Here is a 26,176-nt window from a genome sequence, read left to right on the forward strand (position 1 = left end):
AACATTTCTTATCACGAATAATTGTCAACCAAACAAAAAAACTTCCATTGGACCTTTCATTTCTTCTGTCAATGAAGTTGCAGTGCATATGTCAAATCTCAATTGGAACCGTCATTTACAAACAGAACGCATCCGGTTTAATGATCGGCGTATTTAAAACTATATTTAGGGATATTGATGAAAAAAATCTTAAACAAATTTGTCAAATTATTTATCTCGACTATTGTAAATTTCTTACAACCATTCACTTCAAGGAAATGGCAAGAACAAATATTATTTTTCGTTTGATCACTTCCACTAAAAGGAACAATCAAGCGTTTGATCCACTTATCGATGAAGTACTCTATTCATGCACACACACGCCCACAAACCTTCATCACCGTAAAACATGTTCATCTCATCACTGGATATCGATATCGGGCGAGGGATCAATAAAAAAAAAAAAACAACAAACCCTTTTCTCGCCCTTAGTAGATTATCATCAAGTGTTTGCCGTACCGAACTTCATCCCATCTACCATCTAAATTGAATATAAGTATGCATGAGTGTTTTATAATGCAGAGTGTGTCTGCACCCGTGCCGTATGTGCGAGTGCGCTCGGGGTTTTGCGCTTTCCCTGTGCTGCACGTACCTATTTATAAACCTTCCCCAAAACTCTACCATCAGAAGCGCGGTCTTTCGTTCTTTTGCTTTTCCACCGGCTCATTTCTTCTCGTTTCTTTCGTTGCAGTGAAAAATGGAGCAATTTGAGCAACTACTCACGTGTTGCGTGTGTCTCGATCGATACCGCAACCCGAAGCTGCTACCATGCCAGCATTCGTTCTGCATGGAACCGTGCATGGACGGTCTGATCGACTACGTCAAGCGACAGGTAAGTGTGCGATGACTCCACCGTACTTCCGGCAAGCGCTGTATATCTTCCATGTTCGGGGCCAGCTGTGTGCACGATGCCCGGGCTAAAGATTTTGCAGTGTGATAAACGAAACAATAAAGTGCACTTCCTTTCATGCTAACGAGTGTTCCACTTCGGGCGTGAAAGTTGCACGAAACGAAGTAAACATTAGTTTTCTTTTCTGTTGAAACTACCATTTAGAGATATTTAATAGCATCTTCCGTAGGAGGATTTATTGGTTTGAAGTAAAGTTGTGCAAAAATTGATAAAGTACATCAGGCAAAAACACAATCAAATGGCAGCGAGGCGTACCGGAATCGACAGTCACCAGCATGCACCCATTGCCTGACAGAAAAATATACAGCAAGCATCCTTTCTTCGGTTTTCCCTCCATTCCAGCTGGGTGCACAGTTTATGCACACACACAAAGGCAAAAACGTTAAAAAACTAGGTATAAAATCCTCAATGCAAACCCCACCTTCTGGGGGTTCCCAGCAACAAGATAGTTGGAATCCAATTTCAGTCTGAATGCAGCTGTCGGCACCAGAGAAATGCTTCCTGCTTGCGACGAGCGACCCTCGGGCATCGTGTGTGAAATTTCGCACTTACCAAACCACACGACACACCAGCAAGGGCAAGGAATAAAATATGAAACCCAATATCGAACAGTCGGTACAACAGTTTTGCGCACTATCGAAGCGATTTCTCGTCGGGCGAAGGCTTCACCCGCAAGGGACGGCAGCTATTCGTCCGCTTGCTGTGGGCGATGCACAACGAACGGCTTCTGCGGAATGTGCTCGAATGTGCTTTTATGGAGATTCAGCCGACAAATCAATTCCTGAAGCTGTTTTGCGTTATGGTTGACATTGTGACACGTCTGCAATGCTTGCATTGTAGCAGTATGAATAGCATTTTCTCCAATTTGATTGAAAGTTCATGAACGGTTGCCAGTTTTGTAAGGCAAAATGCGGTTAGCAACAACTTATCCCTTGTGTAGCGATAACGAACCGTCGTAAATAACGGTTTCGAGCTAGAACGGTTACGATAAAGTGTGAGATTAAACGTGCAGGAGCACATCTAACCGACGAAAACTTGCTCACCGGCCAGCTCTAACTATTTACCCATTTGCGAACATTAAACACGACGTCATAAAGCGTCAATGTTTACCGCTGTATCGCAAAACTATAATTAAATTTCTTCTGGCTTAAATGTTTCCCTCCCCCAGGTCAAGTGTCCAGAATGTCGTGCCGAGCACCGGATACCGTACCAGGGCGTGCAGGGGTTCCCAACCAACGTCACCCTGCAGCGGTTTCTCGAGCTGCACATCGAAATTACTGGCGAACTGCCAGATCCAACGTCCGGTAAGTGTTGCGTGCCAGCTGCACGAGCTCGATGAAACAGAGTTAATGGAACGATGACCCTGGTCATAACCCATCTAACCGTGTATGCTCCACAGGTCAGGTGATGGAACGGTGCAACGTGTGCTCGGAGAAGGCATACTGTGCGCTGTGCGTGCACTGCGACAAGAAGATCTGTGCGGACTGCAAGGGTGCCCACATGGACATCCTTCGCCGTGAGATCAGCCGCATCAACAACCAGATCCGGCGCGGTCTGCATCGCCTGAAGGAGGTGCTGGCGGTGGTGGAAAAGAATGCCTCGAATCTGCAGAACAACTGCACGAGCGTGTCGGAGGAAATCGACGAAATCTATCGCCGGTTGCAGAAGGCGCTCAAGGACCGTACCGACCATCTGCGGCACGAGATGGATAAGTACATGTCGACCGAGCTGAAGAATGTGGTCACGCTCAAGGAGAACCTCGAGCTGGAGATCGCCAACATCCAGAGTAACGCGGATCTGGCCGAGAAGTACATGAACGATGCCGTCGAATGGGACGACTGTGAGCTGATGGACACGAAGGAGATCTTCCTGCGCACGGTGGACTTTATCCGTAACTTTGACTGCGAAACGATGGACTACAGCCGGAAGGTGCGCTTCATCATGAACATCGATCCGAACAAGCTGATCAACGAGGTGTCGTCGTACGGTGATCTGAATCTGCCGAACCACGGTGGGGCAGCCACTAGTCAGAGCCAGGGTATGCTGCAACCACCGCCCGGCCCAGGTTTGATGCGTTCGAAGAGTGATCACCGGCTGGCGGCTCAGTTCCGCCAACAGCAGGAAGCCCAGCCCTGGAACGCGGACGAGGAGCCGCTGCTCGGTGGGCGTAAGTTTGGCGAGCGGCCACCCAAACCGGTAGCTCAGGAACGCGATCGGTACGGGGGTGAATCGCGCTATGGACGCGGTACGACCGATTACGACTACGATGACGATACGACCTCATCCAGCCGTACCGGTAAGGGCCGGTTTCGGTCCCGGTTTGCCCGTTCCCATCAGCTCGACAACGATTCGGACAACGAGTCGAAGACGACCACCAAGTCGGCGGCTGAGCTCGAGAAGGAACGCAACAAGGTCTCCAGTACGGAGGATTGTGCCAAGGGTCCGCTCAGTGGCATCTTCCGCCTGATGGACTCGCCGCGCGTCATGAAGCGTCTGCAGGATCAGGAAAAGGGCAAGAAGGAAAAGAAAGCCTCACCGGCCACCACGCCCACCCTCAACAAACCGTCACCTTTGGGTGTGAAGCCGAAGACCGGTCCACCAACGGCCACCGCCCGCCAACTGTCCGAGGACGATGAAATCGCGAAGATCAAGCGCCAAAACAAGGGTGCGTCCGGGTCCAACACAACCACTCCGACGACGGGAGTTACAGCTCCACCGGCACCGGAACCGGAGCGACCGACGGCCGATCGGGTATCAGCACTGAAGGCAGGACGCACGGCGACGCCAACGTCAGCCGGTAGCGATGACAGCGACAGCCCAACGTCACCGGCACGCCGCTCATCGCCCCACGTCGAGGTGAGATCCGATGAAGAATAAACACGCCCGCGTAAACGGGTTCTTCCATTATAGTGACACAGGCAGGCGAAATCTAGGAAATCCGTCCCCTACTCCGCGCGTATTCCAGCCTCAATTCTTCCTATTTTCGTCGTCGTCTTAGTCTCCACCACTTCTCTATCCTACCGATTATACACACATACAACACACTTGGACACTTGCTCCACCGGGGACGTTTCGAACGAACTGGCGATTATCGAAAGCTTAGTAGTGTGCAAGACAACCTATCTTAAGACATGTCCGAGTAGATGTACGAGATGCCTCACGGGTTGAGGACCAGCATGTATTATTAGAAACTAGAAGACGTCTACACAGTACCTTACCTCTGCCACTCACACTGTCTCTCTCTCTGTCGCGATGTAAACCTCACAAACCCACCGCGTAGCAAAAACTGTGAAAACACTCGCGAGACATATTGGGTCCTGGTCCCAGGTACCGGAAACCCTAGAATAACTCCCAACCAAAAGCCATCGAAACGAACCGCACTGGAATTCATTAGCCGGCTTGTGGTCGCTGCATCAGCCAGTTCGCCATCCAGCCAGTTTACGGGGGTTTATGTACCAACATGTCTAAAACCACTGACCCAACGACTGTACCGACAGCCACGCACAGCCGCACCAAAAACCAGCCAACTTGCACCCACTTCCGGGTGGACGGGCAAAACCCACGCCGTGTACATGGTCCCAGTGCAAACATCAAAACACAACAAAACTCTGCACACGCTCACTGATCACTAGCCGCAATAGCGCGAGTTCGAAGTCCGATGGTCAGTTGCCCAAACAGGTGGAAACAATTCAGGCGGCATGGTTTGTGTGCTACCGGGGTTACACTGTCAACCGAAGCTTGTGGTCACGAAACGCGATTCACGGAAGGCGGATGCAACGGTGGGGGCCTAGGAAGCGCTAGTGACGGTTGGTGTTTCCTATTGGTTCTAAAACACATAAACACGCACACGATAAAATTCCATCCCAAAAGTTCACCTCAGCTGGATTGATCCACGGGTTTTTTTGTTGTTGTTTTGTATCGTGCCAGTGCTCTTTCCTATTTTGTTCTAAACTTCATATAACATCCTGGAGGTCAATTATTCTTCACCGAAGGGTTGAATTTATTCCTGGAGTTGAATTTGTTTAACCAATATTCGCCCTAAACCCACATCATGCACCAAACTGACACATTCATTAGTGTAAAATCGTTACAAACATGGATACAAATTTTTCACTTTCACTTAATAAGAAACGTAACAGGAAGGGAATAATGATGGCCTTGTAACTGCTGGCACCTTTAACCTTTCGCTCCACCTGACAACAGCATCGTCATCAATAACACGCTTTGAAGAACTTCGACATTCGATCGAGCAGCTAGGCTCATTGTCGGGAACTCGTGTTGCCTTACATCCTGCCTGGGAAAGTCATACAATCCTCTCGCATATAACTGATGATACGTGTCCCCTCAGATGCCACCGGCCACGCTCATTCCACGCTCATAATCCATGTTTGTGTTCTTTTCTTTCTCTTCCTCCAATTGCAACCCTTAATGTTTGTCCTTCACATCCACATCTACATCGTCATGTTCTGTCATGGATACGCCCTCACGCCAGCAGGCCGATAGCGATCAAGACGAGTCGGAATCGAACCGTCGAAACTCGCGACAGTCGTCCACCGGCAACAAAACGGTAGCTGGTGCAGCGCAGAAGAAACCGGTGGCCCGTTCGGCGAGCAGCGAATCGAACTCGTCCAGCGAAAGCTCCAGCGCTTCGCCAGTGCCACCGTCCACGCGTACCACAACCGAATCGGAGGTCAAACCCAAAACCATCCTCAAGAACGCTAACGAGAACGCACAGCGTAATGGTACGGCTAGCCCCACGAACACGGAGACGGCCAAAAAACCGTTCCAGAGTCGGTTCTTGCCCCAGACGCAGGCAGCGCCGGAAAAGAAGGAAGAGTCGGAAAGCAGCTCCGAGGAGGAAACATCCTCCGAGGAGGAATCCGAGGAGGAGGAAGAGGAAGAGGAGGAGAAGCCAGCGGCAACGCCGGCCGCTAGTACCACGGCCAGATCATCACCGATCACCACCAACACCACCTCCTCGACGGTGTCGTCTCGCTCGCACGATACGCACACGCCGAGCAGTCCACTGTTCGGTCGTGTATCGCGCCAAGACTCGTCCGAGAACTCGCGCAAAAGCTCGCGAGATGAGCTGCGTACGTCCAGTGGTTACTCCAGCCCGACCAGCTACCGGAGCCAGAACCACTACGAACGGGACGAAAGCCCCAAGTACGGGTCGTCCGGTTCGTCGGCCCTGCGCTCACGCACCACTAGCCATGCGGCCGAGCCAGAGGACAGCAAATACGGCAGCGGTTCTGGGTAAACTGACGTGCTTGTGCTTGTGCTGCGTGTGCAACTAGCTTTCGCTTTTCGTTTTCGTTCTTTTTTGTAGGACACGTTCCATTCTTTCAGATACACGAGCCGGTTCCTGAACAAGAGCAAAAGCACTGCGGTGGTAGCACCGGAGGACGAAGCGACGGATGACTCGGACAGCCGGTATGGTGCTGGCGGACGCAGCAGATTCACCGCGTTGCAGGACCGCCGCAATCGGTTGGCCCGCAGTCGCTCGTCCCACAACTTTGGCAATGATGATGAGGAAGATGAGCCCGTATCACCGACGACCACATCGCCGTCAGCCTACTTGGCTTCCAGGTACGGCAAAAACTGCTTCAAACCCAATCCTGGTCACGGCACCACTGGTGCAGACCACTGACGCTGACTTCCTGCGTTAAAAATTAACCCCCAGCTTTGGTTTGATTCTTTGCCACTGGTAAAATAATTCTAAAAATAACTCCACTCAACCCATTTTCGTCATGCTTTGCCAATCAACCAATTTCGAATGGAATCCGCAGCTATTTGTGAACATCCCCGGGGGGGTGTTTGCTTCAATCGTAAACACTCGACTGTGTGCGCTGATTGTTTGTACAAACGTGTGCTGATTGCGTTTCCTTGACATTGTTTCAACGCACAGGTATGGAGCGTCGTCCTCGCTCGCCTCCCAACCAGCGGACCTGTCCCGTAGCCGCTCGACACACGCACTGAAGTCGCGGGAACCATCGCCGGAACGGAACAGTACGGCTGCCGGTGGCGATAAGGATGGGGCCGCCCTCAGCTCCTGGGCACGGTACCTCAAGAACAAGTATGGCAATCGGACGACCAAGGACGGGAAGGATACACCCAGCTCGTCCAGCCTGTCGTCGGGCGTCGGTTCGTCCTCGCTCTCCTCACCCTCGTCCTCGTCCACGTCGAGCGCGTCGGCTTCGGCTGCCGCCCGGCGTCTCAGCCTCGGTTTGCCGTTGCGCCAGACCGATCTACTCAGCTCGGACGATGATTCAAAAAACGGGGTAGGCTCCCCTACCTCTCCTACGGCAGCGGCGGCAGTAGCCGGTATACCCGGAGCAGCAGGTATGTCCCCTAGGACGCAGTACCTGCAGAAGCGCCGGCAGCTGTTCCAGATAGGAGGTCGGGGGAGCGAACCAGGTTCCTTCACGTGGCCGCGCGGTATCGCCGTCGGCCCGGACAACAGTATCGTCGTGGCGGACTCGTCCAACCATCGCGTCCAGGTGTTCGACTCCAATGGCATCTTCGTCAAGGAGTTCGGCCAGTACGGTAACGGGGATGGCGAGTTTGACTGTTTGGCCGGTGTTGCGGTTAACCGTATCGGTCAGTTCATCATAGCCGATAGGTAAGAGCCGAGAGAGAGAGGGAGAGTGTGTGTCTGTGCACTTGGAATGAAACATTTGGTTGTTCTTCTCCCCCACGCTTAATGTACAGATACAACCATCGGATTCAGGTGCTTGATCCGGCCGGTCGTTTTCTGCGATCGTTCGGCTCGCAGGGCACCACCGATGGAAAATTCAACTACCCCTGGGGCATCACTACCGATGCGCTAGGGTTCATCTACGTTTGCGATAAGGAAAATCACAGAATTCAGGTAAGTGAGTTGTCTAAACTCGATCATAACACAAAACTCTTCGTGCTGGGAAGATATCAACCGAATCAAGTAAAACTTATTTTCTAATAGAAAGCTTTGTTCGTGATTGTCCAGAGTGTTGAAGAAAATGAACAGGGTTTATATAAAAACTTTTAAATATGGAACAAAAGTTAACATCATTAGTTTCAGAACTCCAAAATAAAAATTACTTGACAATTATGTATCTACAACAAATTGTTCATATTTCAAAGATCGAAGTAATAATAGAAGACATCGTGTGAAAAAAGATGGATATAACGTAGAACATCACTGAATTGAAATGTTTAATCAAGTTGACAACCTTATTACCGACTCAGCAGCTCTTCCTGGTAAAGCACAATAACAGAAGGCAAACATTTGCCTGGTGAAAAGCCCTATTGCAATTTCATTACGATCTAACAACAGCTTCCAAGCAACCCCGAACGGCCAATTGAACACAGTGACCCAATTTCGGTTACCGTGCCGAAACCAGATGCTTCTCGTTTTGGTAATGGCATACTTCGGTGGAGCTCGGGCAAAGCCTCATTCATACACACATACACACACACCACACCAAACCAAACCAAACCAATGGCCGCTCACCCATTTCCATTTCCTTTCCACAGGTATTCCAATCCGATGGATCATTTATTGGCAAGTTTGGCACCTGCGGCAAGGAAAAGGGTCAGCTCGAACATCCGCACTACATTGCCGTCTCGAACACGAACCGCGTCATCGTATCCGACTCAAACAATCACCGGGTGCAGGTAGGTTGACTGCCGATGGTGGATAGCTACACTGTGCGCCATTTTTTGTTTCTCCCACCCGTTGTGCCGTTACCTACCGCACACTGATTAGCATTCCGAAACGGGAACACACGGCCGGCACACGAAATTGTCCACCCGACCGGAAGACCCTTGTCAGCTCGGGTTTGGCCCAGGACGATCGTAATCCGCACAGAACCGGAAGCGAGCGGTCATGTAATATGTAATTTCCGGTGTTGGTTCTGCGGAAGTTTCCTTTGGGGTTTTTTTTGCCATTCTTTTCCTTGTTGGCATTTTTCTTTGTGTGTGCAGGCTCGTCCTAGTGAACACCTGCTATTTTCATCCATACTCGCCCTTCTGGACGGGCCTCGTCGCACTTCGCTCCAGCTCGTCTCCATGGTGTGCATGGGTGTGAACGGCGAATCTGCTCATTTGAATTTCCGGCCACTGACTGCTGCCCGTCAGTGGCCCGTGTGTTCCCGGTCCTGCCTACAATATAGCTATTCGTGGGGTGAAAGAAAGCACACACCCAAACACAGAAATTCATTCAACTGCGCACCTTTTTCCACTACGAGCCGTTTCACTACGGCATCGGTACGGAAAGCGTTCCGTCATGGTGTGGCAATGGTTGAACATTTTTGGTCCGGTCTTGGTTTTTTTTCTGATTTCATTTTACTTTTTTTTCCTCTCAACAGATTTTTGACGTCAATGGTCGCGTCCTGACGACGTTTGGCGGTGAAGGCTCCGAGGAAGGTCAATTTAAATTCCCAAGGTAAGTTCTAACGGACGGTGGACCCTGTTTCGGTTGTAGCTTTCCTTTATTTTTTGTTTCGTGTATGGAGCGCTATTGCTTCCATTCTGAGGCACGTTCTTCTGACGATAGTTTGCATACGGTCCCACTCCGGATGGTTATGTTTCCTGATGTTGGCTTTGAGAAGAGCTGAAAAAAGAAGCTTTTTTTGGATACCTTGAGATCCTTGCCAGTCAGCATCGTCCAAACGGGGAAGCGAGCTGTCGGCAAGTAGTTGAACTCCACTCGCGCGGAAGAGCAAGTGAGACACGAGACACCTCGCAGCACGCCAAAAGTGATAACGGAAACTGTCTGTGAAACTACCTGACTCCTGTCTTTAGATGCGCGTGGATAAGCTTCTGTGTGCTCGAGATAATTCGGTTTTGCTCCCTCGGTGCTCGGAGTTTGGAGTACAAGGCAAAAAAAAATAATGCTGAAGCTTAGTAACGTACGCTTTGCTTTCACGGTGATATGACCATTCAGGTGGAATGTTCTATTTCTGGTTATATATTTATTTTGACATCGAGCATAATCTCATTAGGAACATTTTGCTCTACTGCTAGCGGTGTGCACATCGCGGAAGAATAGTGCACCGTTAATGCAGTACTCAATGCAGTGTGTTCCATTGCGGGTTCCATTTTAATATTCCCGTTTTTTTTTGTTCTTGCTCACCCTTATGATGCTAAATGAAGGTCTTTGAAATGAAGGTCTTTTGCTGCAAGTGAATTTTAATTACTCAAACAAGCATTCAAGGTTCTCTTTGTTGACGATAAATGAACTTGCTGGTGTAATATTGTGTCTCATTATGCGGAACTTTGTTTTACAGTTGAAACATTAAGAGACAATGTTTACGACAGAGAGTTTTACTTGTTAATGACAATTTTAGGTTTATTACGCTAGCTTTAAATGAAATTGTTTTAACGCTTAGCCACATTGCAATACATTAGCATTGAATGGATCTGAATAATCCTGAGTATATTACATGTAATCTTAACAAACATAAGTCAATATCGACCCGGTTAGAAGCGAGTTTTGATGGATTGCAATTTGAATGTCAAGAAGATGATAAATTACATTGAATGGCGTGAACATTGATGTGTTATAACTCCCAAGCAAGGATCTCAATGCGTACACATTGGGACTATAATACAAACAAAGTGTATAGGAATTTAATATACGAATTAGATGCAATCATACAACTCAGATGCGTCGTAAACTTCCAAAAACCGAATGTAACTCCCAGTCCCGAAACCAGTACAAAATACGGTTTAAAAAAGATCCTACTCCACACATACACCTATTTGTAACCGTTCCAAACGATATAGTAAACATAACGACAAGGATCAATTTCAAGGCAATCGCGTTAAATGCGTTTCGCATTTCTTCAAAACATCATCTAGCGTGAGAATTGTACACCCGGGGGACAATCCCGCTCGCTATTCGAGCGGAAAAGAACAACCAACAACGAACGCTTGACAAGCTCAGACGTTGACGTTTGCGGTGCAAAGATGGAAAAGCTCCACCGCCTAGAGGTGAGAAAAAGCTAAAAACATACACGCCGACCTGCGCTGCTAAGAAAACTCACGTCTGGGCCGGAGCTTCCGTAACGATGGTGGTATGTTTTGCCGTATGTTTGTTTCCCAGCGGGGAAACTGTCAGTCGCTTACCATTGGACCACTGTCGTACGGACAATGGCAATCGAAATCGAACCGTGCCTCCTTCCTGACCGGCTACGGATGGGTGGCTGGGAAATGAGTGCCGACCTTGGGTGAAAATGATGGAAAGCTCCCGGAAGTAGAAATGGCGGTTCGATAAAATGGGGAAAAAAATACTCCAGAAAAGTGAGCCCATCCCGATCCCATCATTCATAACCGAATTCCGAATGTTCGATGATCGATGGCGACAAAGCGCTCCAGTCACACCCGGCTGGTAGCAGTAGCTTCTGGAGTAGCTGTTTTTCTCATCCATGCTGCCAACCCGAGTAGGCTGTGCGTAGGCTTGGAAACGATGGGGAAAACAACAAGCCACTCGAATGATGTCGAAATGGGCTACAGCTACATAATGGCACGTTGGGACGAATCATCATAAAGATCACTGAATTCGATGGAAATTCAGCAGCGAGAGGATTTATTTTCCATTGCATTTTATTTCGTCTTTCTGTTCTATTTGAACAATGCGCTCGAGAGGAATGCGGATGAATTTAATGTTCACCGTGATCTGGTGGCATACGGAGTAGACATCAACTACAGTGCGAGACTTGATTTATATCGCAAATATTTTTTTTATTTAGCTTTCTGCTCTATGACTGTGTTAGAAAAAAGTAGTCAAATTTCGTAAAGGTACTTTCTGCTGTATTTCATCATTTTCCACCCAACGCAACTCTAATTGACCATTAAATCTTCAAACTGTTATCATCCGAAACCCAGCAACCGACAACCTCTTATAACACCGTCATTTGTCTACGATACAATGCTTCAATTTTCCAAACCTATTTGTCTGCGCATTAAATTATTCCTTCCATTCCATTCGTGTGTTCGCGTATTGTTCACAATCCTTGCAAAATACTTGCCATCACCCTAGCAGCATAGCACCAGCTCCAGGAAGGTTCGGGCGAAGACAATGGGTCGCTGGAAAGCTCGAACCAGCCGAGCCTGAACCGGCCAACAATCGCGACGATACATTAGCATAACAATGTCGTGTACGTGCAGTATGTTTGTTGATAATTTCCCGATTATCATCACAAACTGTCTTTATAAAGAAATAATGTCATTCTGATGGTTGGAAACGCTCCAACAGGCAGGCAACAGCGTTTCCATCGTCCCCTAAGGGCGATGGCGACATTTCTACGCTATGGTTAGTATCCATTCGGAAGGGGCGGTAGATAAAAAAAAAAGCATCCACACATATGGCAAGCATTGCAAACAAGCGGACAGCAATCACTAGATTCGCAATCCATTGATTCGCTTCAGGGTAGGTTGAGCTTTGTTATTGTATGTATTTATGGCCCGTTGTTTGTTTTGTTAGCAGGCAATTGTTAACATTCGCTTCAATTTGATTCGCAATAACATGATTATGGCTCGATTGGTAGAGCATAATGTGAAGAATTTACTGTTTAATTGGAGTTATTTTATTTATGAAAAGATTATTAACCACAAAAAACACATCTGCCATTGCAATGGAAGCAAGCATAATTTTTAAGTGTAACCTTACTTGAACAATTTCTCTTCGGTAACCCCCGACACAATCGGGGTTTCTTCGTGTCACACTAATAGCAAGCAGCGGTGGGATTTCACCACACATGGGATCTTTACAGCTTGTCGATAGGATCGATGCAGTTACGGCAAAAAATAAAGGGATCGTAGCAGTCGTCGGTTTTTCTTTTATGCCTTGCAGGCAACAGCAAAACTTTTCCTCCGATATTCGCTGCTACCATATAACGATTGTTCCGCATTACACCAACAAATGCGCGTGTGTGTGCTTTGTGGGCTGGAAGTTGTGTTCGATTGGGTGGTTTAATCGGAACGGTAGCTTGTTTTCTCGGTGGAAATAATATCAAACTGGTTTTCCCGCTTCGCATCGAATGTGTGTATTGGATTTGTGTGAAAAATTTTCTTTTCTTTCGAATGGGAAAAAGTTATGCTTTCGCTTGCGAATAGGTAAAATTAAAGAAAATCGAAATCTATCACCTTCAGCTATACGCGCACACGGTATGCTACTTGTCCATCTTCATTTATTGTTTGTTGTGATTTATGTAGCGCAAGTCGGTGGAAAAATTCCAATCGACAAACGGAAACCACACGGGTGAAAGGATCTATTATACCTCTGCGATTAATAGTAATTTAGACGATCCAAACAGACAAATTTACTAATGTTGAATTGTTGCATTAAAAACGTTATAAAAAGAAAGTACATAATTGTACATTGAACTAATTATGTTAAAAGTGTTCTCGGAAGACCTGTTAAATACACTGCAAAAGTTTGAATAGAAGAGGTTTCAAGTTTAATCGATTTCAGTTTGTTAAAAACACAGTAAGAAGGGAGTGTCAGCTCTATCTCGACACATTCCACTTTAATTTAAATCCAAAACATTGAAGTCGCCTCTAACCTTTAACTCTATCATTTAAACTCAAGATTCCTACAATGTAGTTAAATAAGGAGCTTCGAGAACTCTTCGATGAGCCTTTGAATCGTTCGCATCTATGGAGCGCGTAGCTCTTCTCAAATCCGAGCATTTTTCCATTCTTGTTGCGTATGTCGCAGGACCAAGATATCAATTACCTACTTAGTTATCCATTTCTCGTACGCATCTTAAATGACTAGTTAACGCTTGGCACGTATGCCGTTTCTCGAGCAGAAAATCGATCGTAATCCACGCAACTAGCGGCTACCGTGTTGGTGTACACTCTTTCAAATCTAGCGTTGGTATGGTATGTTTTGTTATTGTTTTTATTTTAAATCCCTTCTCTCTGAAGACAATAAGTAATTTTTCTTTTCTTTTTACCAAACCACCTCCACCACCTTTTACTTCCAAACCATGTTTCCGTGGCACCAGCCCAACCTTTCAAACATCCGTGCGCATGGGAGTTGGTTGCACTGGTTAAATGGTATCACGTACCAGCATCGCGGCACTGGGGGTTGATTTATGAAACGTTTATCTCAAGGGAAACTGCCAAACAAGGCCTCTTCCGTTGGGTGTTTGGGTTGCCCGAACCTTTCCCGGGGTGGGGGCAGCTGGTGAGCTTTTTCTTCACTTCGGCCAGCTGGAAATAAAATTGATGCTATGCCTTGCACGCCTTGCCACACACCCCACAGCGCGTGTGTCCCTCGAGAACGATGGTGGCGCAATGGTTTATTAAGACACTCCCTGACGGATGCAGCCGGTGTTGATCGTGGTGGTTGAATGTCTTGTGTAGGAATAAAGTTTAGAACGAACATGCCTCATGTAGAAACGGGAATGGTGCGTATCCTCCCCTGATCCGTAAAGCGGCCATGTGTTTATCATACTCTATATCTTCAACTCTCCCATCCCACTGAACGCTTTGCGGCAATGCTCCGTTTGCGGACTAAATCGTGTGTGAAAGTTTCGCGCAATGTATTATTTAGCGGTGCCGAAACGTCCTCCTTTACCCAGCGTGCCCAGCGCGAGGAAAGTTTTTTGACATATTAACTTGCCAAGTATCCTCTGCTCTCATTAGGGTAACCCCCTTTTTCGATTACTCCACTCTGCTGGAAAGACGCTAACGCCTCATGCCTGACCCTGGCTGTCTGTTGCAAGGGCAGGGAACACGGCCGAGTATGTTTTGAAGTTAATTTCCAGCGGTGGAAAGTTCGTGAACCGCATTGAAATAATGTGTTTTTTTTTTTTGCAGAGCAATTCATTAGACGAAAAAAGTTTCACCAAGCCGCCTTAGCAGGGGGTTTTGGTTGAAATTATGCCATAACCTCATTTGCGCCTGACAGGCCGATGAGCGATGAGATGGGAACAGTGGAATGGCATATTTCCTATGCAGGTTACGAATTACAAGAAGGAGAAAATTTCCAACTGCGCAGCACACCGCTGCGGAAGCTGCACAAGCAGCGGAAATTTCATCAACCTAGACATCATCGTTTGTGATTGAAATTATGACAAATGTTGACGAGAGTTTCAATTTCCATTTTACCCCTTGAGCGGGAATGGGTAGATAACTATTGGGTGCTTGAAAAAGTACTGCTGTTCATGGTATGGTTTGGCATTTAAGTAAACAGTCAAGCTTCTCCCTCAGTCAAGCTGAAGCTACTACCACCTTAGTGAAACATACACCTTTGGGAAACACAAGCAACTGTTACAAAAGTTCACTTCAGAGAAACTTGCTATCTTAGTGGGGTAACAGCTTAGAGCAACCTCATTGTATTTGGAAATTCATTCTGATTGCTGTTATTTTGCTCATTGTTCAAACGAGAGACGTCAAACAGGGTGAATTCACTCAGACTGTGATACTTTAATGGTCAAAGTAAAAGGTTTTAAAGGTTACAAACATACTATTTATTACAAAAAATCATAGTGAACATTAATGAAACATTTTGTTTGGCAAGTTTTGACCAATATTAGTACAATATTTTCCCAGGTTTTTTATAACAAAAATAGTATCTTAGTATTCAGTACGAAATAATAAAATTATTGTAAGTTATTAAGTTATTGAAGAAAAGAATTCAAATCTACGACCGTTCAAGTAATTTTGAAATTCCTTTTTTTCATCTCAACACTTCTTTCGGTTGACATTTATTCAACCAGTGGGAATTACTGATACACATAATTTAAATCACTCAATTTAGTAGAAATAATATAATTTAATGGTTCTGAGCTATTAAAACATTAATTGAAACTGGGGAAAACATGGAATCACACTCTTACCCTTTTTCATTACTACAACGATCACTTGAAACTCACTTGTCTACCTAATAAAACCTCGGACCTATTCACCTTTCAAATGGTCATTCTTAGGACAAGCCCTTATTTGTCCGAAAGGGATTCTGCAGACCATTCCCTTGGAAGGTCCGATTACAATCACATAAAATAACATTAATTTAGTTACCATCTACAATCACACACACACACATCCATACATGTGCAAACAATATCTGCTGGAGTACGGCACACAGGCTTCCCGTAGGGTCCGGATGGTGACATTTTATCACGAACGGCGCCAAAAATGAGATTCCCCCAACACGTACCGGAGCCGCAAAGGATCTTCGTCCGAGACACTCGTCGCTTTACGGCGTCCTTGGGCACACAGAACCGACCGTCCCTTTGGGGAACGGGGATTAAAATGAAAATGTTGTACCACCGTACGATAAATGTTTTGCTTCCGGACGTTTGACCATTGCCGGAACGCCGGAACACGGCGGCAAACCAGGGCAATGCAATGCCTGGACGATGGGAAATCGGATTTGTCCCGGTGTGAATCCAATTGCATGCCATTGCATACCGTACCGAGCCAGTCACCCATGTTGGATGTGTTGACATACCGGTGCGTCCTGCCATTAGTCGAATGCGCACATCTTTTCCGTTCGTTCTTATTTTATTCTATTTCCCATCATCAGCTCACCTTTCGTGATGATTGCAATATCCCTTAGGGTGTGTGTGTGCCTGTGGTTACTTTCCAGCATTACCCGTGACCGGTTTCTCACGCGGTTCCGGTGAAACCTGCTCCTTGGCATACTTTAAAATGTGACACAAAAATGTGTCCAAAGATCAAAGCAAGGTCAGCACGGGGACGTGCACGTGGAACTGTTGGACGTGACGAAATCACGCCAATGTAGCTGCAAATTGTCCTTACGTGCCACTGAGCTGGCTTAAGCATTCGACTTCGGGTTGAGTGGGGCAGGGGGTTAAAGAAGGCAACGAAGCATAAGACCATGGAAGGTGTTGGTGTCAAAAAAGTCAGCCAGTCTGCCGTCGTCGTGCGCATCAGCCGTCATTGTCACCCGACAAGGGGGAAATTGTACACCGTACATCAAAGACGTGCCGGAATTCGGACTCAAACGCTGCGCCATGCTCATGCTTTTGCAGGGTTGCATTTAAGGAGCTTTCGGCGATAGCCGTTCCCAAACACCCGGACACGGACCAAACCCTTCCATCACTGGTGGAAGCATACATCTGTCACATGGAAAATGAGTGTGGTAGTAAATGAAGCTCCCGCACGGATGCTACCGGTGTGCACGCTTGTGTCAATGTTATTCCATGCTAAGCTTTGTCTCGTGGCGCACCACGACGACGGCCACGAACGCTCGATGAGAAAGCACGTTCTGCTCTTAAGGGTGAAAACCGCGGCCGTGTGCATGAGGTACGCTTCCGGGTTGAATGTGTGGCTTGTTCGATTACACGCGACGATGAGCTGCAGCCGGAAACGTAGGTTGCTGCAAACCTTAATTTACCGTACCCGACCGTCTCATCAATTTTGGAACGTTCAATTAGTGACCGTTATAAACAGGTGCTTGGCAGCGCTGGTTAATGTCGTTTAAGCAAAGTAATGGTTTAAAGCTAATGAACAGCGTGGGAGGTACATTTTGGTCGTGGTTTGTTACACTCATGAGCCGAGGCAGATCGACGAAGCGGATAACTATTTTAACAAGATTGTCCTGCTATTTACGGTACCGTGTGGCAAACGGGCGGTGTAAAACGGTGTGGGCCATACGTGAGATTATCAGGTGGATAGTTTAGATGATATCGCTTCATCGGGTGACTGTGATAAGTGACACATACCTTCACCATTCTGTACGACAGCTCTATCATGTGTACACAGAGCAGAGAGGTGTTAACAGTTTCCGCTTCTAATTAGCTCTTTGTCTTTGTATCTAGAGCGTAAGGTGAGCCGAGAACAAAGTGTGCATTCCTAAATTTACTCAATTATGTCGATGCATTAACTTGCTACACTAGTTGCCGCATAATTTTGCCTTCATGTCACGACTTCATGAGTAAAAGTTTGGAAATTTGGTTGTTTACAACAATTTGTAAATTTGATGGCCAGTGAATTTGTGGAAATATTATTAAATCTCTACACACTTCTGCTACGCGTACCGTTTTACGAACGATCACTCACTTCTTTCTTGATGAACATAAACGCAGAAATTTAGTCTTTCCGGTGCCCCCGACTAAATCGCACGTGGATAGCTGTCAGCTGCGTGTCAATCAGCTAGCTGTGAACCACCGAAGCGCACCTTGCAAAATGGCGAATCCAAAAAAAAAAAAACAAAACAAAATATAAAACATGTTGCCATTCCGCGTGTCCCTGTTCCCAAACTGTTCGAGCGGGTGGAAAATTGTCAAGCGCCAGAAATCAACTTCCCTGCTCACTGAACCTTTTTTTTCCGTCCTCCACTTGTTTCATGTTTATGCGCCGGAAGTGCGCCTTAATGTGACCGTTATAATATACGAGTGTGTATGGGTTGGTGAACAGTCGTGTTTGCTGGCTGGAAATTTTTGTCAACGCGCTTCACCATTTTACAAGTACCAGCTCAACGAACTCGACCAAAATCCCGGGAATTGACGCATCCGGAACCGATGGGCGGGTACGGGGTTGCCATTGTTCATAAATTAACCAGGACGAACCCTTTTTTGCCATTCCCGCACGGGAGATTTATCGTTCCGTATCTTGTTAACGACATGCCCCAGCAGTTGTGCTGGTACGGGCAGACGCAAGCGAGAAAGACGACCCCGGTTGGTATGACACCATCATGCGCAATCACTCACCAATCTGCAAAGTTGATGCTGGCGGGTCAAAAGGATATCGGACGACCTGGCTTGTGAGGGTTTTGTGAGTCGTGCGAAAGGATGGTTGGTAGGTTTGACGAAATTGGCAGGCTGGCTCGAACCACCGCGGGCACCTGGCAAATTAGTTCTGAGAAACGCCAGGTCATACCGTTTTCGGTGTCGTTGCCATGCAAACCTCTCTTCAGGGTGTTGCCCGTTTCTTCGAAAAGGATTTTGACACTTTTCTTCTCGATTAACAGTCCGCGGGTAGGGTACCATCGAATGTACAGCAGCATCGCTTCGGTGGAAGGTATTTTGATTGGCTTTTGCTTTGTTTGCCACTCGGTTCGATACGCTGGAATTTATCGATATTGCCATAGGGCGTCGATACAGGTCCCGACACAGGAGCCCCATCCACCAGCATAGTTTTCATCACCAAGTAATTAAAAGCAATCAAACGTTTGCCTTATTGACGTGAGGAATGCGGGTGAGCGCCAAATAGTTTCAGCATTTCATTGCCATCGAGCTCGTGGTGAGTTATTTTCGGTTACGAGTAAGTTTTGCGGGCATTGCCATTCATTACAGGTATTGTTTATTTCTGCAAGTGAACTGGTGGGAAACTTTACTTTTCAATTTCCCTGAATGTTAGAATGTTTTGTTTGTTTCAGTTCACGGTAGTTGACGAACTTCATAGCACTGGAACTAGCATAAATTAAATGATGTTCCTGCTTTAAAACCATTTTCCATTTAAAAGTTATTTATTTATTATTATTTATTTATTATTTATTAATTATTATTTATTTATTAAACATAGTAAAAACAAAATAGATAAGCACTATAGCTTAAAATAAAACAGAATTCTAATTTTAACAATGCTTCACCCATCCTAACGGCTAAAAACACTATCGTTAGCATATATGTTATCACCAATGAGAAAGGCAAGTTAAGCAAGTCGTACCATGGGTGTATCAAATAATTCTCACCAACGCTTTTTAGCGGAACTTTTCTAATTTTCCTACCCCTAAATGGCCAATCCTTGCGTACCATGAATGATGTGTAGATACGGCAAATGATATCAAACGAAGCCTTGATTCGGATCAAGTCGATCCATTACAGTGTTGTTACTGCAAACTAATTCTGGTGCTTTGGCCACAAAGGCGGTACACCGCAAAAGGTAGCAAAAAGGGTGTGTGTTTGTCGGCAAATTCTGGGAAAACCCTTTCTCCCGGCAAAGCTTGGGAAGGTTCTGACGACGGGCTTATAACTATGGCGTGCTGTAGTCGATTGTTGTCCTACACCTTCTCAAAGCCATGCTTACGTTGGGTAGTGGTACATGGTTGGATAGGATGACGGAGGTCAATGGTTGTGGTAGTATCAGAGACTTCGCTATTTAAGGTCATTGCTTTGATTTACTAGGTACTGCTTACACCTTTTCTGCTGTTGTATTTTGGCACGTAAACCCTTGTAAAGACTATTAGCACTTGAAACAATCGACGAATGACACTACGAGCCTCCAGAGAATGTTTACTGCTTCAAAAATTAAAGTAATCCTTACTAGACCATTACTTAAACTGGTTTTTAAGTTGTGACTTCAAAGTTAGAATCATTCCCTGATGCTTTTCAGCATGAACAAGAACATGTGGATGTGAATTAATACCAAAACTTTCTCTACTCACATGTTTGGCAAGCTTTTAGAAGCTTCAGTTGTGTAAGTTTGGTACCGAATCAAAATATTCCACATCGAGACACAAACAAGAATCCCGAAATGGTTACAACTTTCGCACCTCGAACTCTCAACCCTGTGTGGTTCCATTAGGCGCACGGCGTAGAAGGAACAACTTCAACGGTTTAAAAATATGTCACCTCTCGACTCGGCGGGCTCGACTAAACTTGGGCGAAACTTTCATTACAACATTTTCCGCATATTTCGCATCCCATCAATCTCGCTTCCTGAGCAAGCGAGCAACTGGCAAAAAGCTATTTTTATTGAAAACATTCCTGGCTGCGCACACCTCACACCCTAGCGGCATCAGCTGCTGGTGCCGTTTGTATATTAATTTTCCGCTAAATTACAACATATGTCCTTCCCGGTGTCTTCCCAGTTTTTTTGGGCATAAAATCTCCGTGACCCCTTTCCAGACGGAGACGGATGTAGCGGGAACCGAAACGGTCATGAGATGGATGAACAAAAGGAGAAAAAGAAAATTGATACAAAAAATGGAACTTTTGTCACCCCAAACTGCTTCGCGGCATGTCCTTCGAGTGTCCTTAGCGTTCGGGAACATAATCCAATCCGGTCCATCCTGGGCGACGTGACAGAGTACATCCTGGGCCGTTCGATCCTGGGGCGAGAAAGGGCCCCACTGAACGGAGAGCGGGCGAAGAATGAAGCAAAACGATAAACAATAGCATAAGACGCCTAGAAAACACAATTCAGCTATGGCGATGGTGGAAAGGTGCCATAGGCCAATGGAATCTCATTAGGCTTCGGGAAAAACTTTGCCCCAAGCGATGAAACCAAACCAAAAGCAACAAAAACGCACCATTCGCTCGAACCAAACGGTGGCAGATCGATCATTTCAGCATTCCAATTATTTACGATTTCGCCCGACGAGAAAACACAGTCTCGGGACCCATTTATGCTTTTGTGTGTGAGTATGCCCGGGACACACTTCACCGCACGAGCGTGAAGTGGTGAAACGTGAAGAAACGGAAGGTCAACATAAGTTCAGCATAAGTTGAATGTCGTTTGGCCGTTTTGAACGGCACCAACGTTAAGCAACTTCCTTCCAGCATTATAAATAAGGGGAACACTATATCGCTGTGTGTGTGTGTATTCGACTTTATGCCAACTTTGACTTGTTTTTTTGTATTTGGAAATGTTTGTCATTTGATGGGTTGGTTCCGCTGGTCAAAGTAGCTTAATGTCGATTTTTGATGGATTGCTTTTGAAAACAGCCGCCACTCGCTCCAAAAATGTAGCGCTGTTATTGGCAACAGTCCGTGATGGGTGGATTCGGTAAGCTGGCTAGAAAAGTTCGAATCGTATCATTATGATGGCTGTGGTCAGGCTGGTGAATGGCGATGTTTCTTTTACTGCAGGAATCAGTATGAAAGTTGTACGCATTTTTAATCGATAAATGTTGTTATGAACTTTTGGGAAAGACACTCAAATTATTGTTTGCAGATTTTTAATCCACCAATGATTGACTACGATTGATATGGCTTCTGGTTGGCCGTTTTTTTATTATAAAAATACTTATTTATTAGTTTTCTTCTTCTTCATACAAATCAAATGTTTATTATACTTCTTATATTTTTGTTCCGCCTGAAGGTATGCAATATGATATCATTTTCCCAGGTTTTGGCTGAGTTCGTGTTGATTTTTTACTTCAAACTTCCCACACATAGTGAATGAACTACAATTGAAGAATTGCGTTTGAAACTGCCCCTTTTTTATCCATATTTCATTGATTACGACAAGTTAAATCATATCAAACCATAATCTCCTTGCAATTTATCATATCTTAACGAAGCAATTAAAGTTTTGTCGAGCATAGTTCCTGGTCCGTTCTGATTACTGTACCTCCGTCACATTGCGTCACTATCATCGATGCAATTGATCCTGCCGGCCCAATATCCATTGCTCAGCGATGCAGCGCGCAGACACCAGGCCCTATCCTGCCCTTTGGTAAAACTTTAATTACAATTCAAGCCGTGGACACGATGACAGGCCGCAGCGAATTATTTGCGAAAATCTAATTGCTGATTCGAGAAACAACCCAGCCCCGGTCATGATCTGCCGGCTAGGCACGACATCGGTCAGATTATCGTTTGCGACAGCTTCGCCCGTACTGGCGTTCATCATCCTGACCGTCGGATAGAACAAATTATAGTTCCGGGAAAGTTTTACAATTACTCCGGCATCGAGTTATGCTGCTCGAAGCGCTGTACAGAGCCGAATCGAACCCTCCCTGTACGGAGTACGGTTTTCATCAGAGCAAATGATGCAAAGCTCTTAGAACCATCTCAGGCACGGCGTTCAGTACGACTTTCACAACAAAAAAACAAAACAAAACGCCGGCAACATTCAGCCGACTGCTGTCACACTTCTCACTGACTATTCGTACATTTCGTACGTAAGGGTGGCTTTTGTCTGTGGAACCAACTCACTTGAACCTTGATGACCGACCAGCATGAGTTCGAAAATGAATGATTTATTAAATTTTGGAAATAATTTGATCCATTTCGGATTCCATTTCGGATTGTCAAAGATCAAAGCTTTGCACGGCGTAGCGAACTCTCCGTGCCGGAACGTGGTTCCATTTTCCAACCAAGACAGGACCAGTGAAGCACGGACTGGCGTAAAAATATGAAGTAAACGTGCCAGCCCGTCACAGATCAATATTGGATGAAAACACACGCACACCCCAGCATGGCAGTATCTTCCATTTTGGTGCGTGCTGCTTTTAGTCAGCACTTTGAATGGCATCTATTGCGGTTTGAGAGGAAGCTTGGTTTCAGAACGACCAGGCTGGCATAAATCGTGTTTTGCGTAGGCAGCACGCTTTGAATGCGAGAATTTTGTTCCGGCGTCATGACACCCCTAGTGGAGGTATTTCTATATTTTGTGCATCATTGGATTGGAAGCGATAACAGACAGGCCGCACGTTACATGTGATATGCATAACAACAAACAGTGACACGTTGCCGGAACCGAATGCCGGATTTGTAAGTCGAAACACCGAAAGCAGGAACGATCTATGCTATCCGTCACCGTGGCAATCGTAAAGGGAAGCATGAAGTTAAACACATAACAATAAAGAGCATCCCGTTGAAAGCCTACCGAAGGCGTAAAACGATTGTAATAATTTGCCTAAATGATGATTCGGTTGAAATTCTGCGTCATGGTTCTTTATTTGTAACGCTACTGAATATTGCTAAAAGAATTATTTCTTTGGAAGATTTTCCTATGGAAATGATTGATTATTTTTGGATTCTTTTACAGTTCATAAAAGAATATGTGTGCTATTTTACTTGAAGAAATTATTTTGATGATTCGAAGGAGAAGAGTATTTCGATTATTAACGTAATATATATTTCCTAATTTAAAATTAGTCCTTATGGTTATTTATCATGGAGGCGCCCAGTGATTTATTAAAATTCGATTTGAAATCACCAAAAAGGATAAAACATACGACAATATTCCCAGAGAGCTAACATTATTATACAATATACATATATTTCATTTTGAAAGTAGAGATACAAAAGAGTATTTCCTTACTTTCTTCTTCGTTTTTTATCCGCACAACAACCTCAAGAGGTCTGGGCCTGCCATTTCTGGCTTGTGTGGCCACTTATGGCCATTTGTGTGACTTTTTTTACCCGTGTGACCCGTGTGTGACTTTTTTTTTATAATTTAATTAATAATTTTATAGAAAAATTTGAAGCATCCCATAGGATGAAACAAAAACATTTCTCACAACCCAGATTCATTGTCTCTTTTCTTAAAATAAAGCACAACGAAATAAAAAGAATGCCCAAACTGGTGGTCGAAAAATCATGTTCGTTACAAAGGAAAAGCCAACGCTTCGGCAATGCACTCCCACTCAGCTGCCGAATGACCTGTTCGTGGAAAAACGCTTGAAGAAAATTACTTCTTGCATGTAGCCACACTGCCATTGTCGGATGACAGATTACATCTGCATGCTGCTACCGGGTAGGGGTTTGAGTTTTCCGCTAGTTTTCCATTTCCCAAGCCCTCTACGATTCGTTATTTACGCTTGCCGGTCACGTGATAAAGCTCGAATTGCTGTACACATCGGCACACTGTAAACCTCCCGGCGATGATGGAAATGTTTTTTTTTTCTTGCTTTTCTTTCATTTCAACATAACCGCAAGTTCAGCTACCGGGAAGAAGGAGAAAAAAAGGTGGAATGATTGATGATTGTCATTGGCGTTTAATTTCGTTAAACGTGTACCGTGCGTGTGCGTGTGCGGTTTTCCGTCCCGCACTACCAACCATAGGCCCGTTTTTTTGGAGATAAGCTTGCGTTGGATGCATATAACGAAAGGAAATGCCTTCCCGTTCAAACTGTTACACAAATTCAATCATAACATGAGTGGACGGGATGAAATCTCTTCAGCGCGGGGCTCCCAGCGGTGGGACGCGTGGGATCGGAGTTTAAGAATGTGCCACACGAACGCAAGACTGATCTTATAACAATGCGTAATTTTTTGAAGCTAGCACACAAAATAATGCCACGTGTTTGTGTCAATGGGACGATTGCTCGTTCTCACCATAGCGAGACACTCACGCACCACAATGAAACATCGTGCCTTAGCTTCTTGGAATCATCGCTAAGAGACGTTGTTTCTTTCTTTTACGGTCAATTTGATCCTACATTGGCAATGTTTTTCTTCTCCTCCTGTTTTGTCGGAACAAAAACTGTAGCTATTTACATTGCATAAACCAGCACGCGACATGACGTGGCGGCGCACATCGAAGAAACCTCCAGCTCCAGCAGCCTTCGCGCTGATCCAATTTGCGTGCGTAATTGAATTTTGCTTTTTCAAATTATTTCCTCACTTTAATTTACACAATGTTATCGAGCCATCGCACCATGGCAGTGCCATTGGATTCAGCGAACGGGGCACACAACCGTGGGTGAGGGTTGCTTTCCCGTCCGTGATATTTCACTGTTTTCAGTACGGCACGGCTGCGACGGGGGTAATGGTAAGCCCTTTCTTTGGCTTTCTTTGTCATTGAAGCGTTGTCCTTTGATTGACACTAATCCAATGATGGAGCTATCGAGAAAAGATTGGTCATCTGTCTGCGAACCGAGCGCGGTTAGTGTCAGTGAGATTTCATGTTATCAGCACTGTCGCCAGCATTTGGAACTTGGTGGGGATCAAGCAAAAGTCAAGAGTTTATTACACTTTGTTGATATTTTGTATTTAAGTGGCTTAGGCAAACAAATTCTTCATGATGCAAGCTTCATGATTTATTGCTTTAGTTTTTCTTTTTTGTTGCTGAAATGGCGTCACTCTATTCCGTGATGTTGAAATATTTCTTCAGGCGTTACTGCGTTACTACAAAGTGTGTAACAGAACTATTTGAGAAAACTCCGTTAAGGGTTTAGATAAAATAATGTTATATTAATATTTTTGAATATGACCAATTGCTCCGATAGTTTTACGTTATAATATTTATGTGAAATTTTATTGACAAATTGAGTTTTCTTTTAATTTTCTATTCTTTCTATTCCATCAATGACGTTCTGCTACTTTCTTCAATGAATTCTAACTCTATTTGCTTTTCCACTTTTTTCTCTCCTCCAGGGGTGTTGCGGTTGACGATCAGGGCTACATCTGTGTGGCCGACTCGGGCAACAACCGCATCCAGATCTTCCATCCGGACGGTAGCTTCCTACGTGCGTTCGGTTCCTGGGGTTCCGGCGATGCGGAGTTCAAGGGACTCGAAGGTGTCGCGATCATGTCGAACGGCAACATACTGGTGTGCGATCGCGAAAACCATCGGGTGCAGGTGTTTTAG

General features: G+C 45.6%; 1 protein-coding gene across 1 annotated transcript; it reads left to right on the forward strand.

Annotated features, from left to right (window-relative positions):
- The first annotated feature begins 736 nt into the window (after nucleotides 1-736).
- LOC128710839 (RING finger protein nhl-1) lies at nucleotides 737-26,176 on the forward strand. The gene is made up of 10 exons (XM_053805694.1): nucleotides 737-871; nucleotides 2,118-2,253; nucleotides 2,349-3,805; nucleotides 5,445-6,205; nucleotides 6,299-6,538; nucleotides 6,858-7,571; nucleotides 7,661-7,820; nucleotides 8,465-8,605; nucleotides 9,298-9,374; nucleotides 25,963-26,176. Exons 1-10 carry the CDS (start codon nucleotides 737-739, stop codon nucleotides 26,174-26,176), a joined length of 4,035 nt encoding a protein of 1,344 aa, XP_053661669.1.

This window comes from Anopheles marshallii, chromosome 3, assembly GCF_943734725.1.
Source record: "Anopheles marshallii chromosome 3, idAnoMarsDA_429_01, whole genome shotgun sequence".
Classification (NCBI taxonomy): Eukaryota; Metazoa; Arthropoda; class Insecta; order Diptera; family Culicidae; genus Anopheles; species Anopheles marshallii.

What these genes read in the sequence shown, in the direction of transcription:
- LOC128710839 (XM_053805694.1), top strand. Translation starts at nt 737, where the DNA reads ATGGAGCAATTTGAGCAACTACTCACGTGTTGCGTGTGTCTCGATCGA. An exon ending in ACTGCCAGATCCAACGTCCG is followed by an intron (nt 2,254 to 2,348) that starts GTAAGTGTTGCG and finishes TATGCTCCACAG; the next exon opens with GTCAGGTGATGGAACGGTGC. An exon ending in GCTCATCGCCCCACGTCGAG is followed by an intron (nt 3,806 to 5,444) that starts GTGAGATCCGAT and finishes TCACGCCAGCAG; the next exon opens with GCCGATAGCGATCAAGACGA.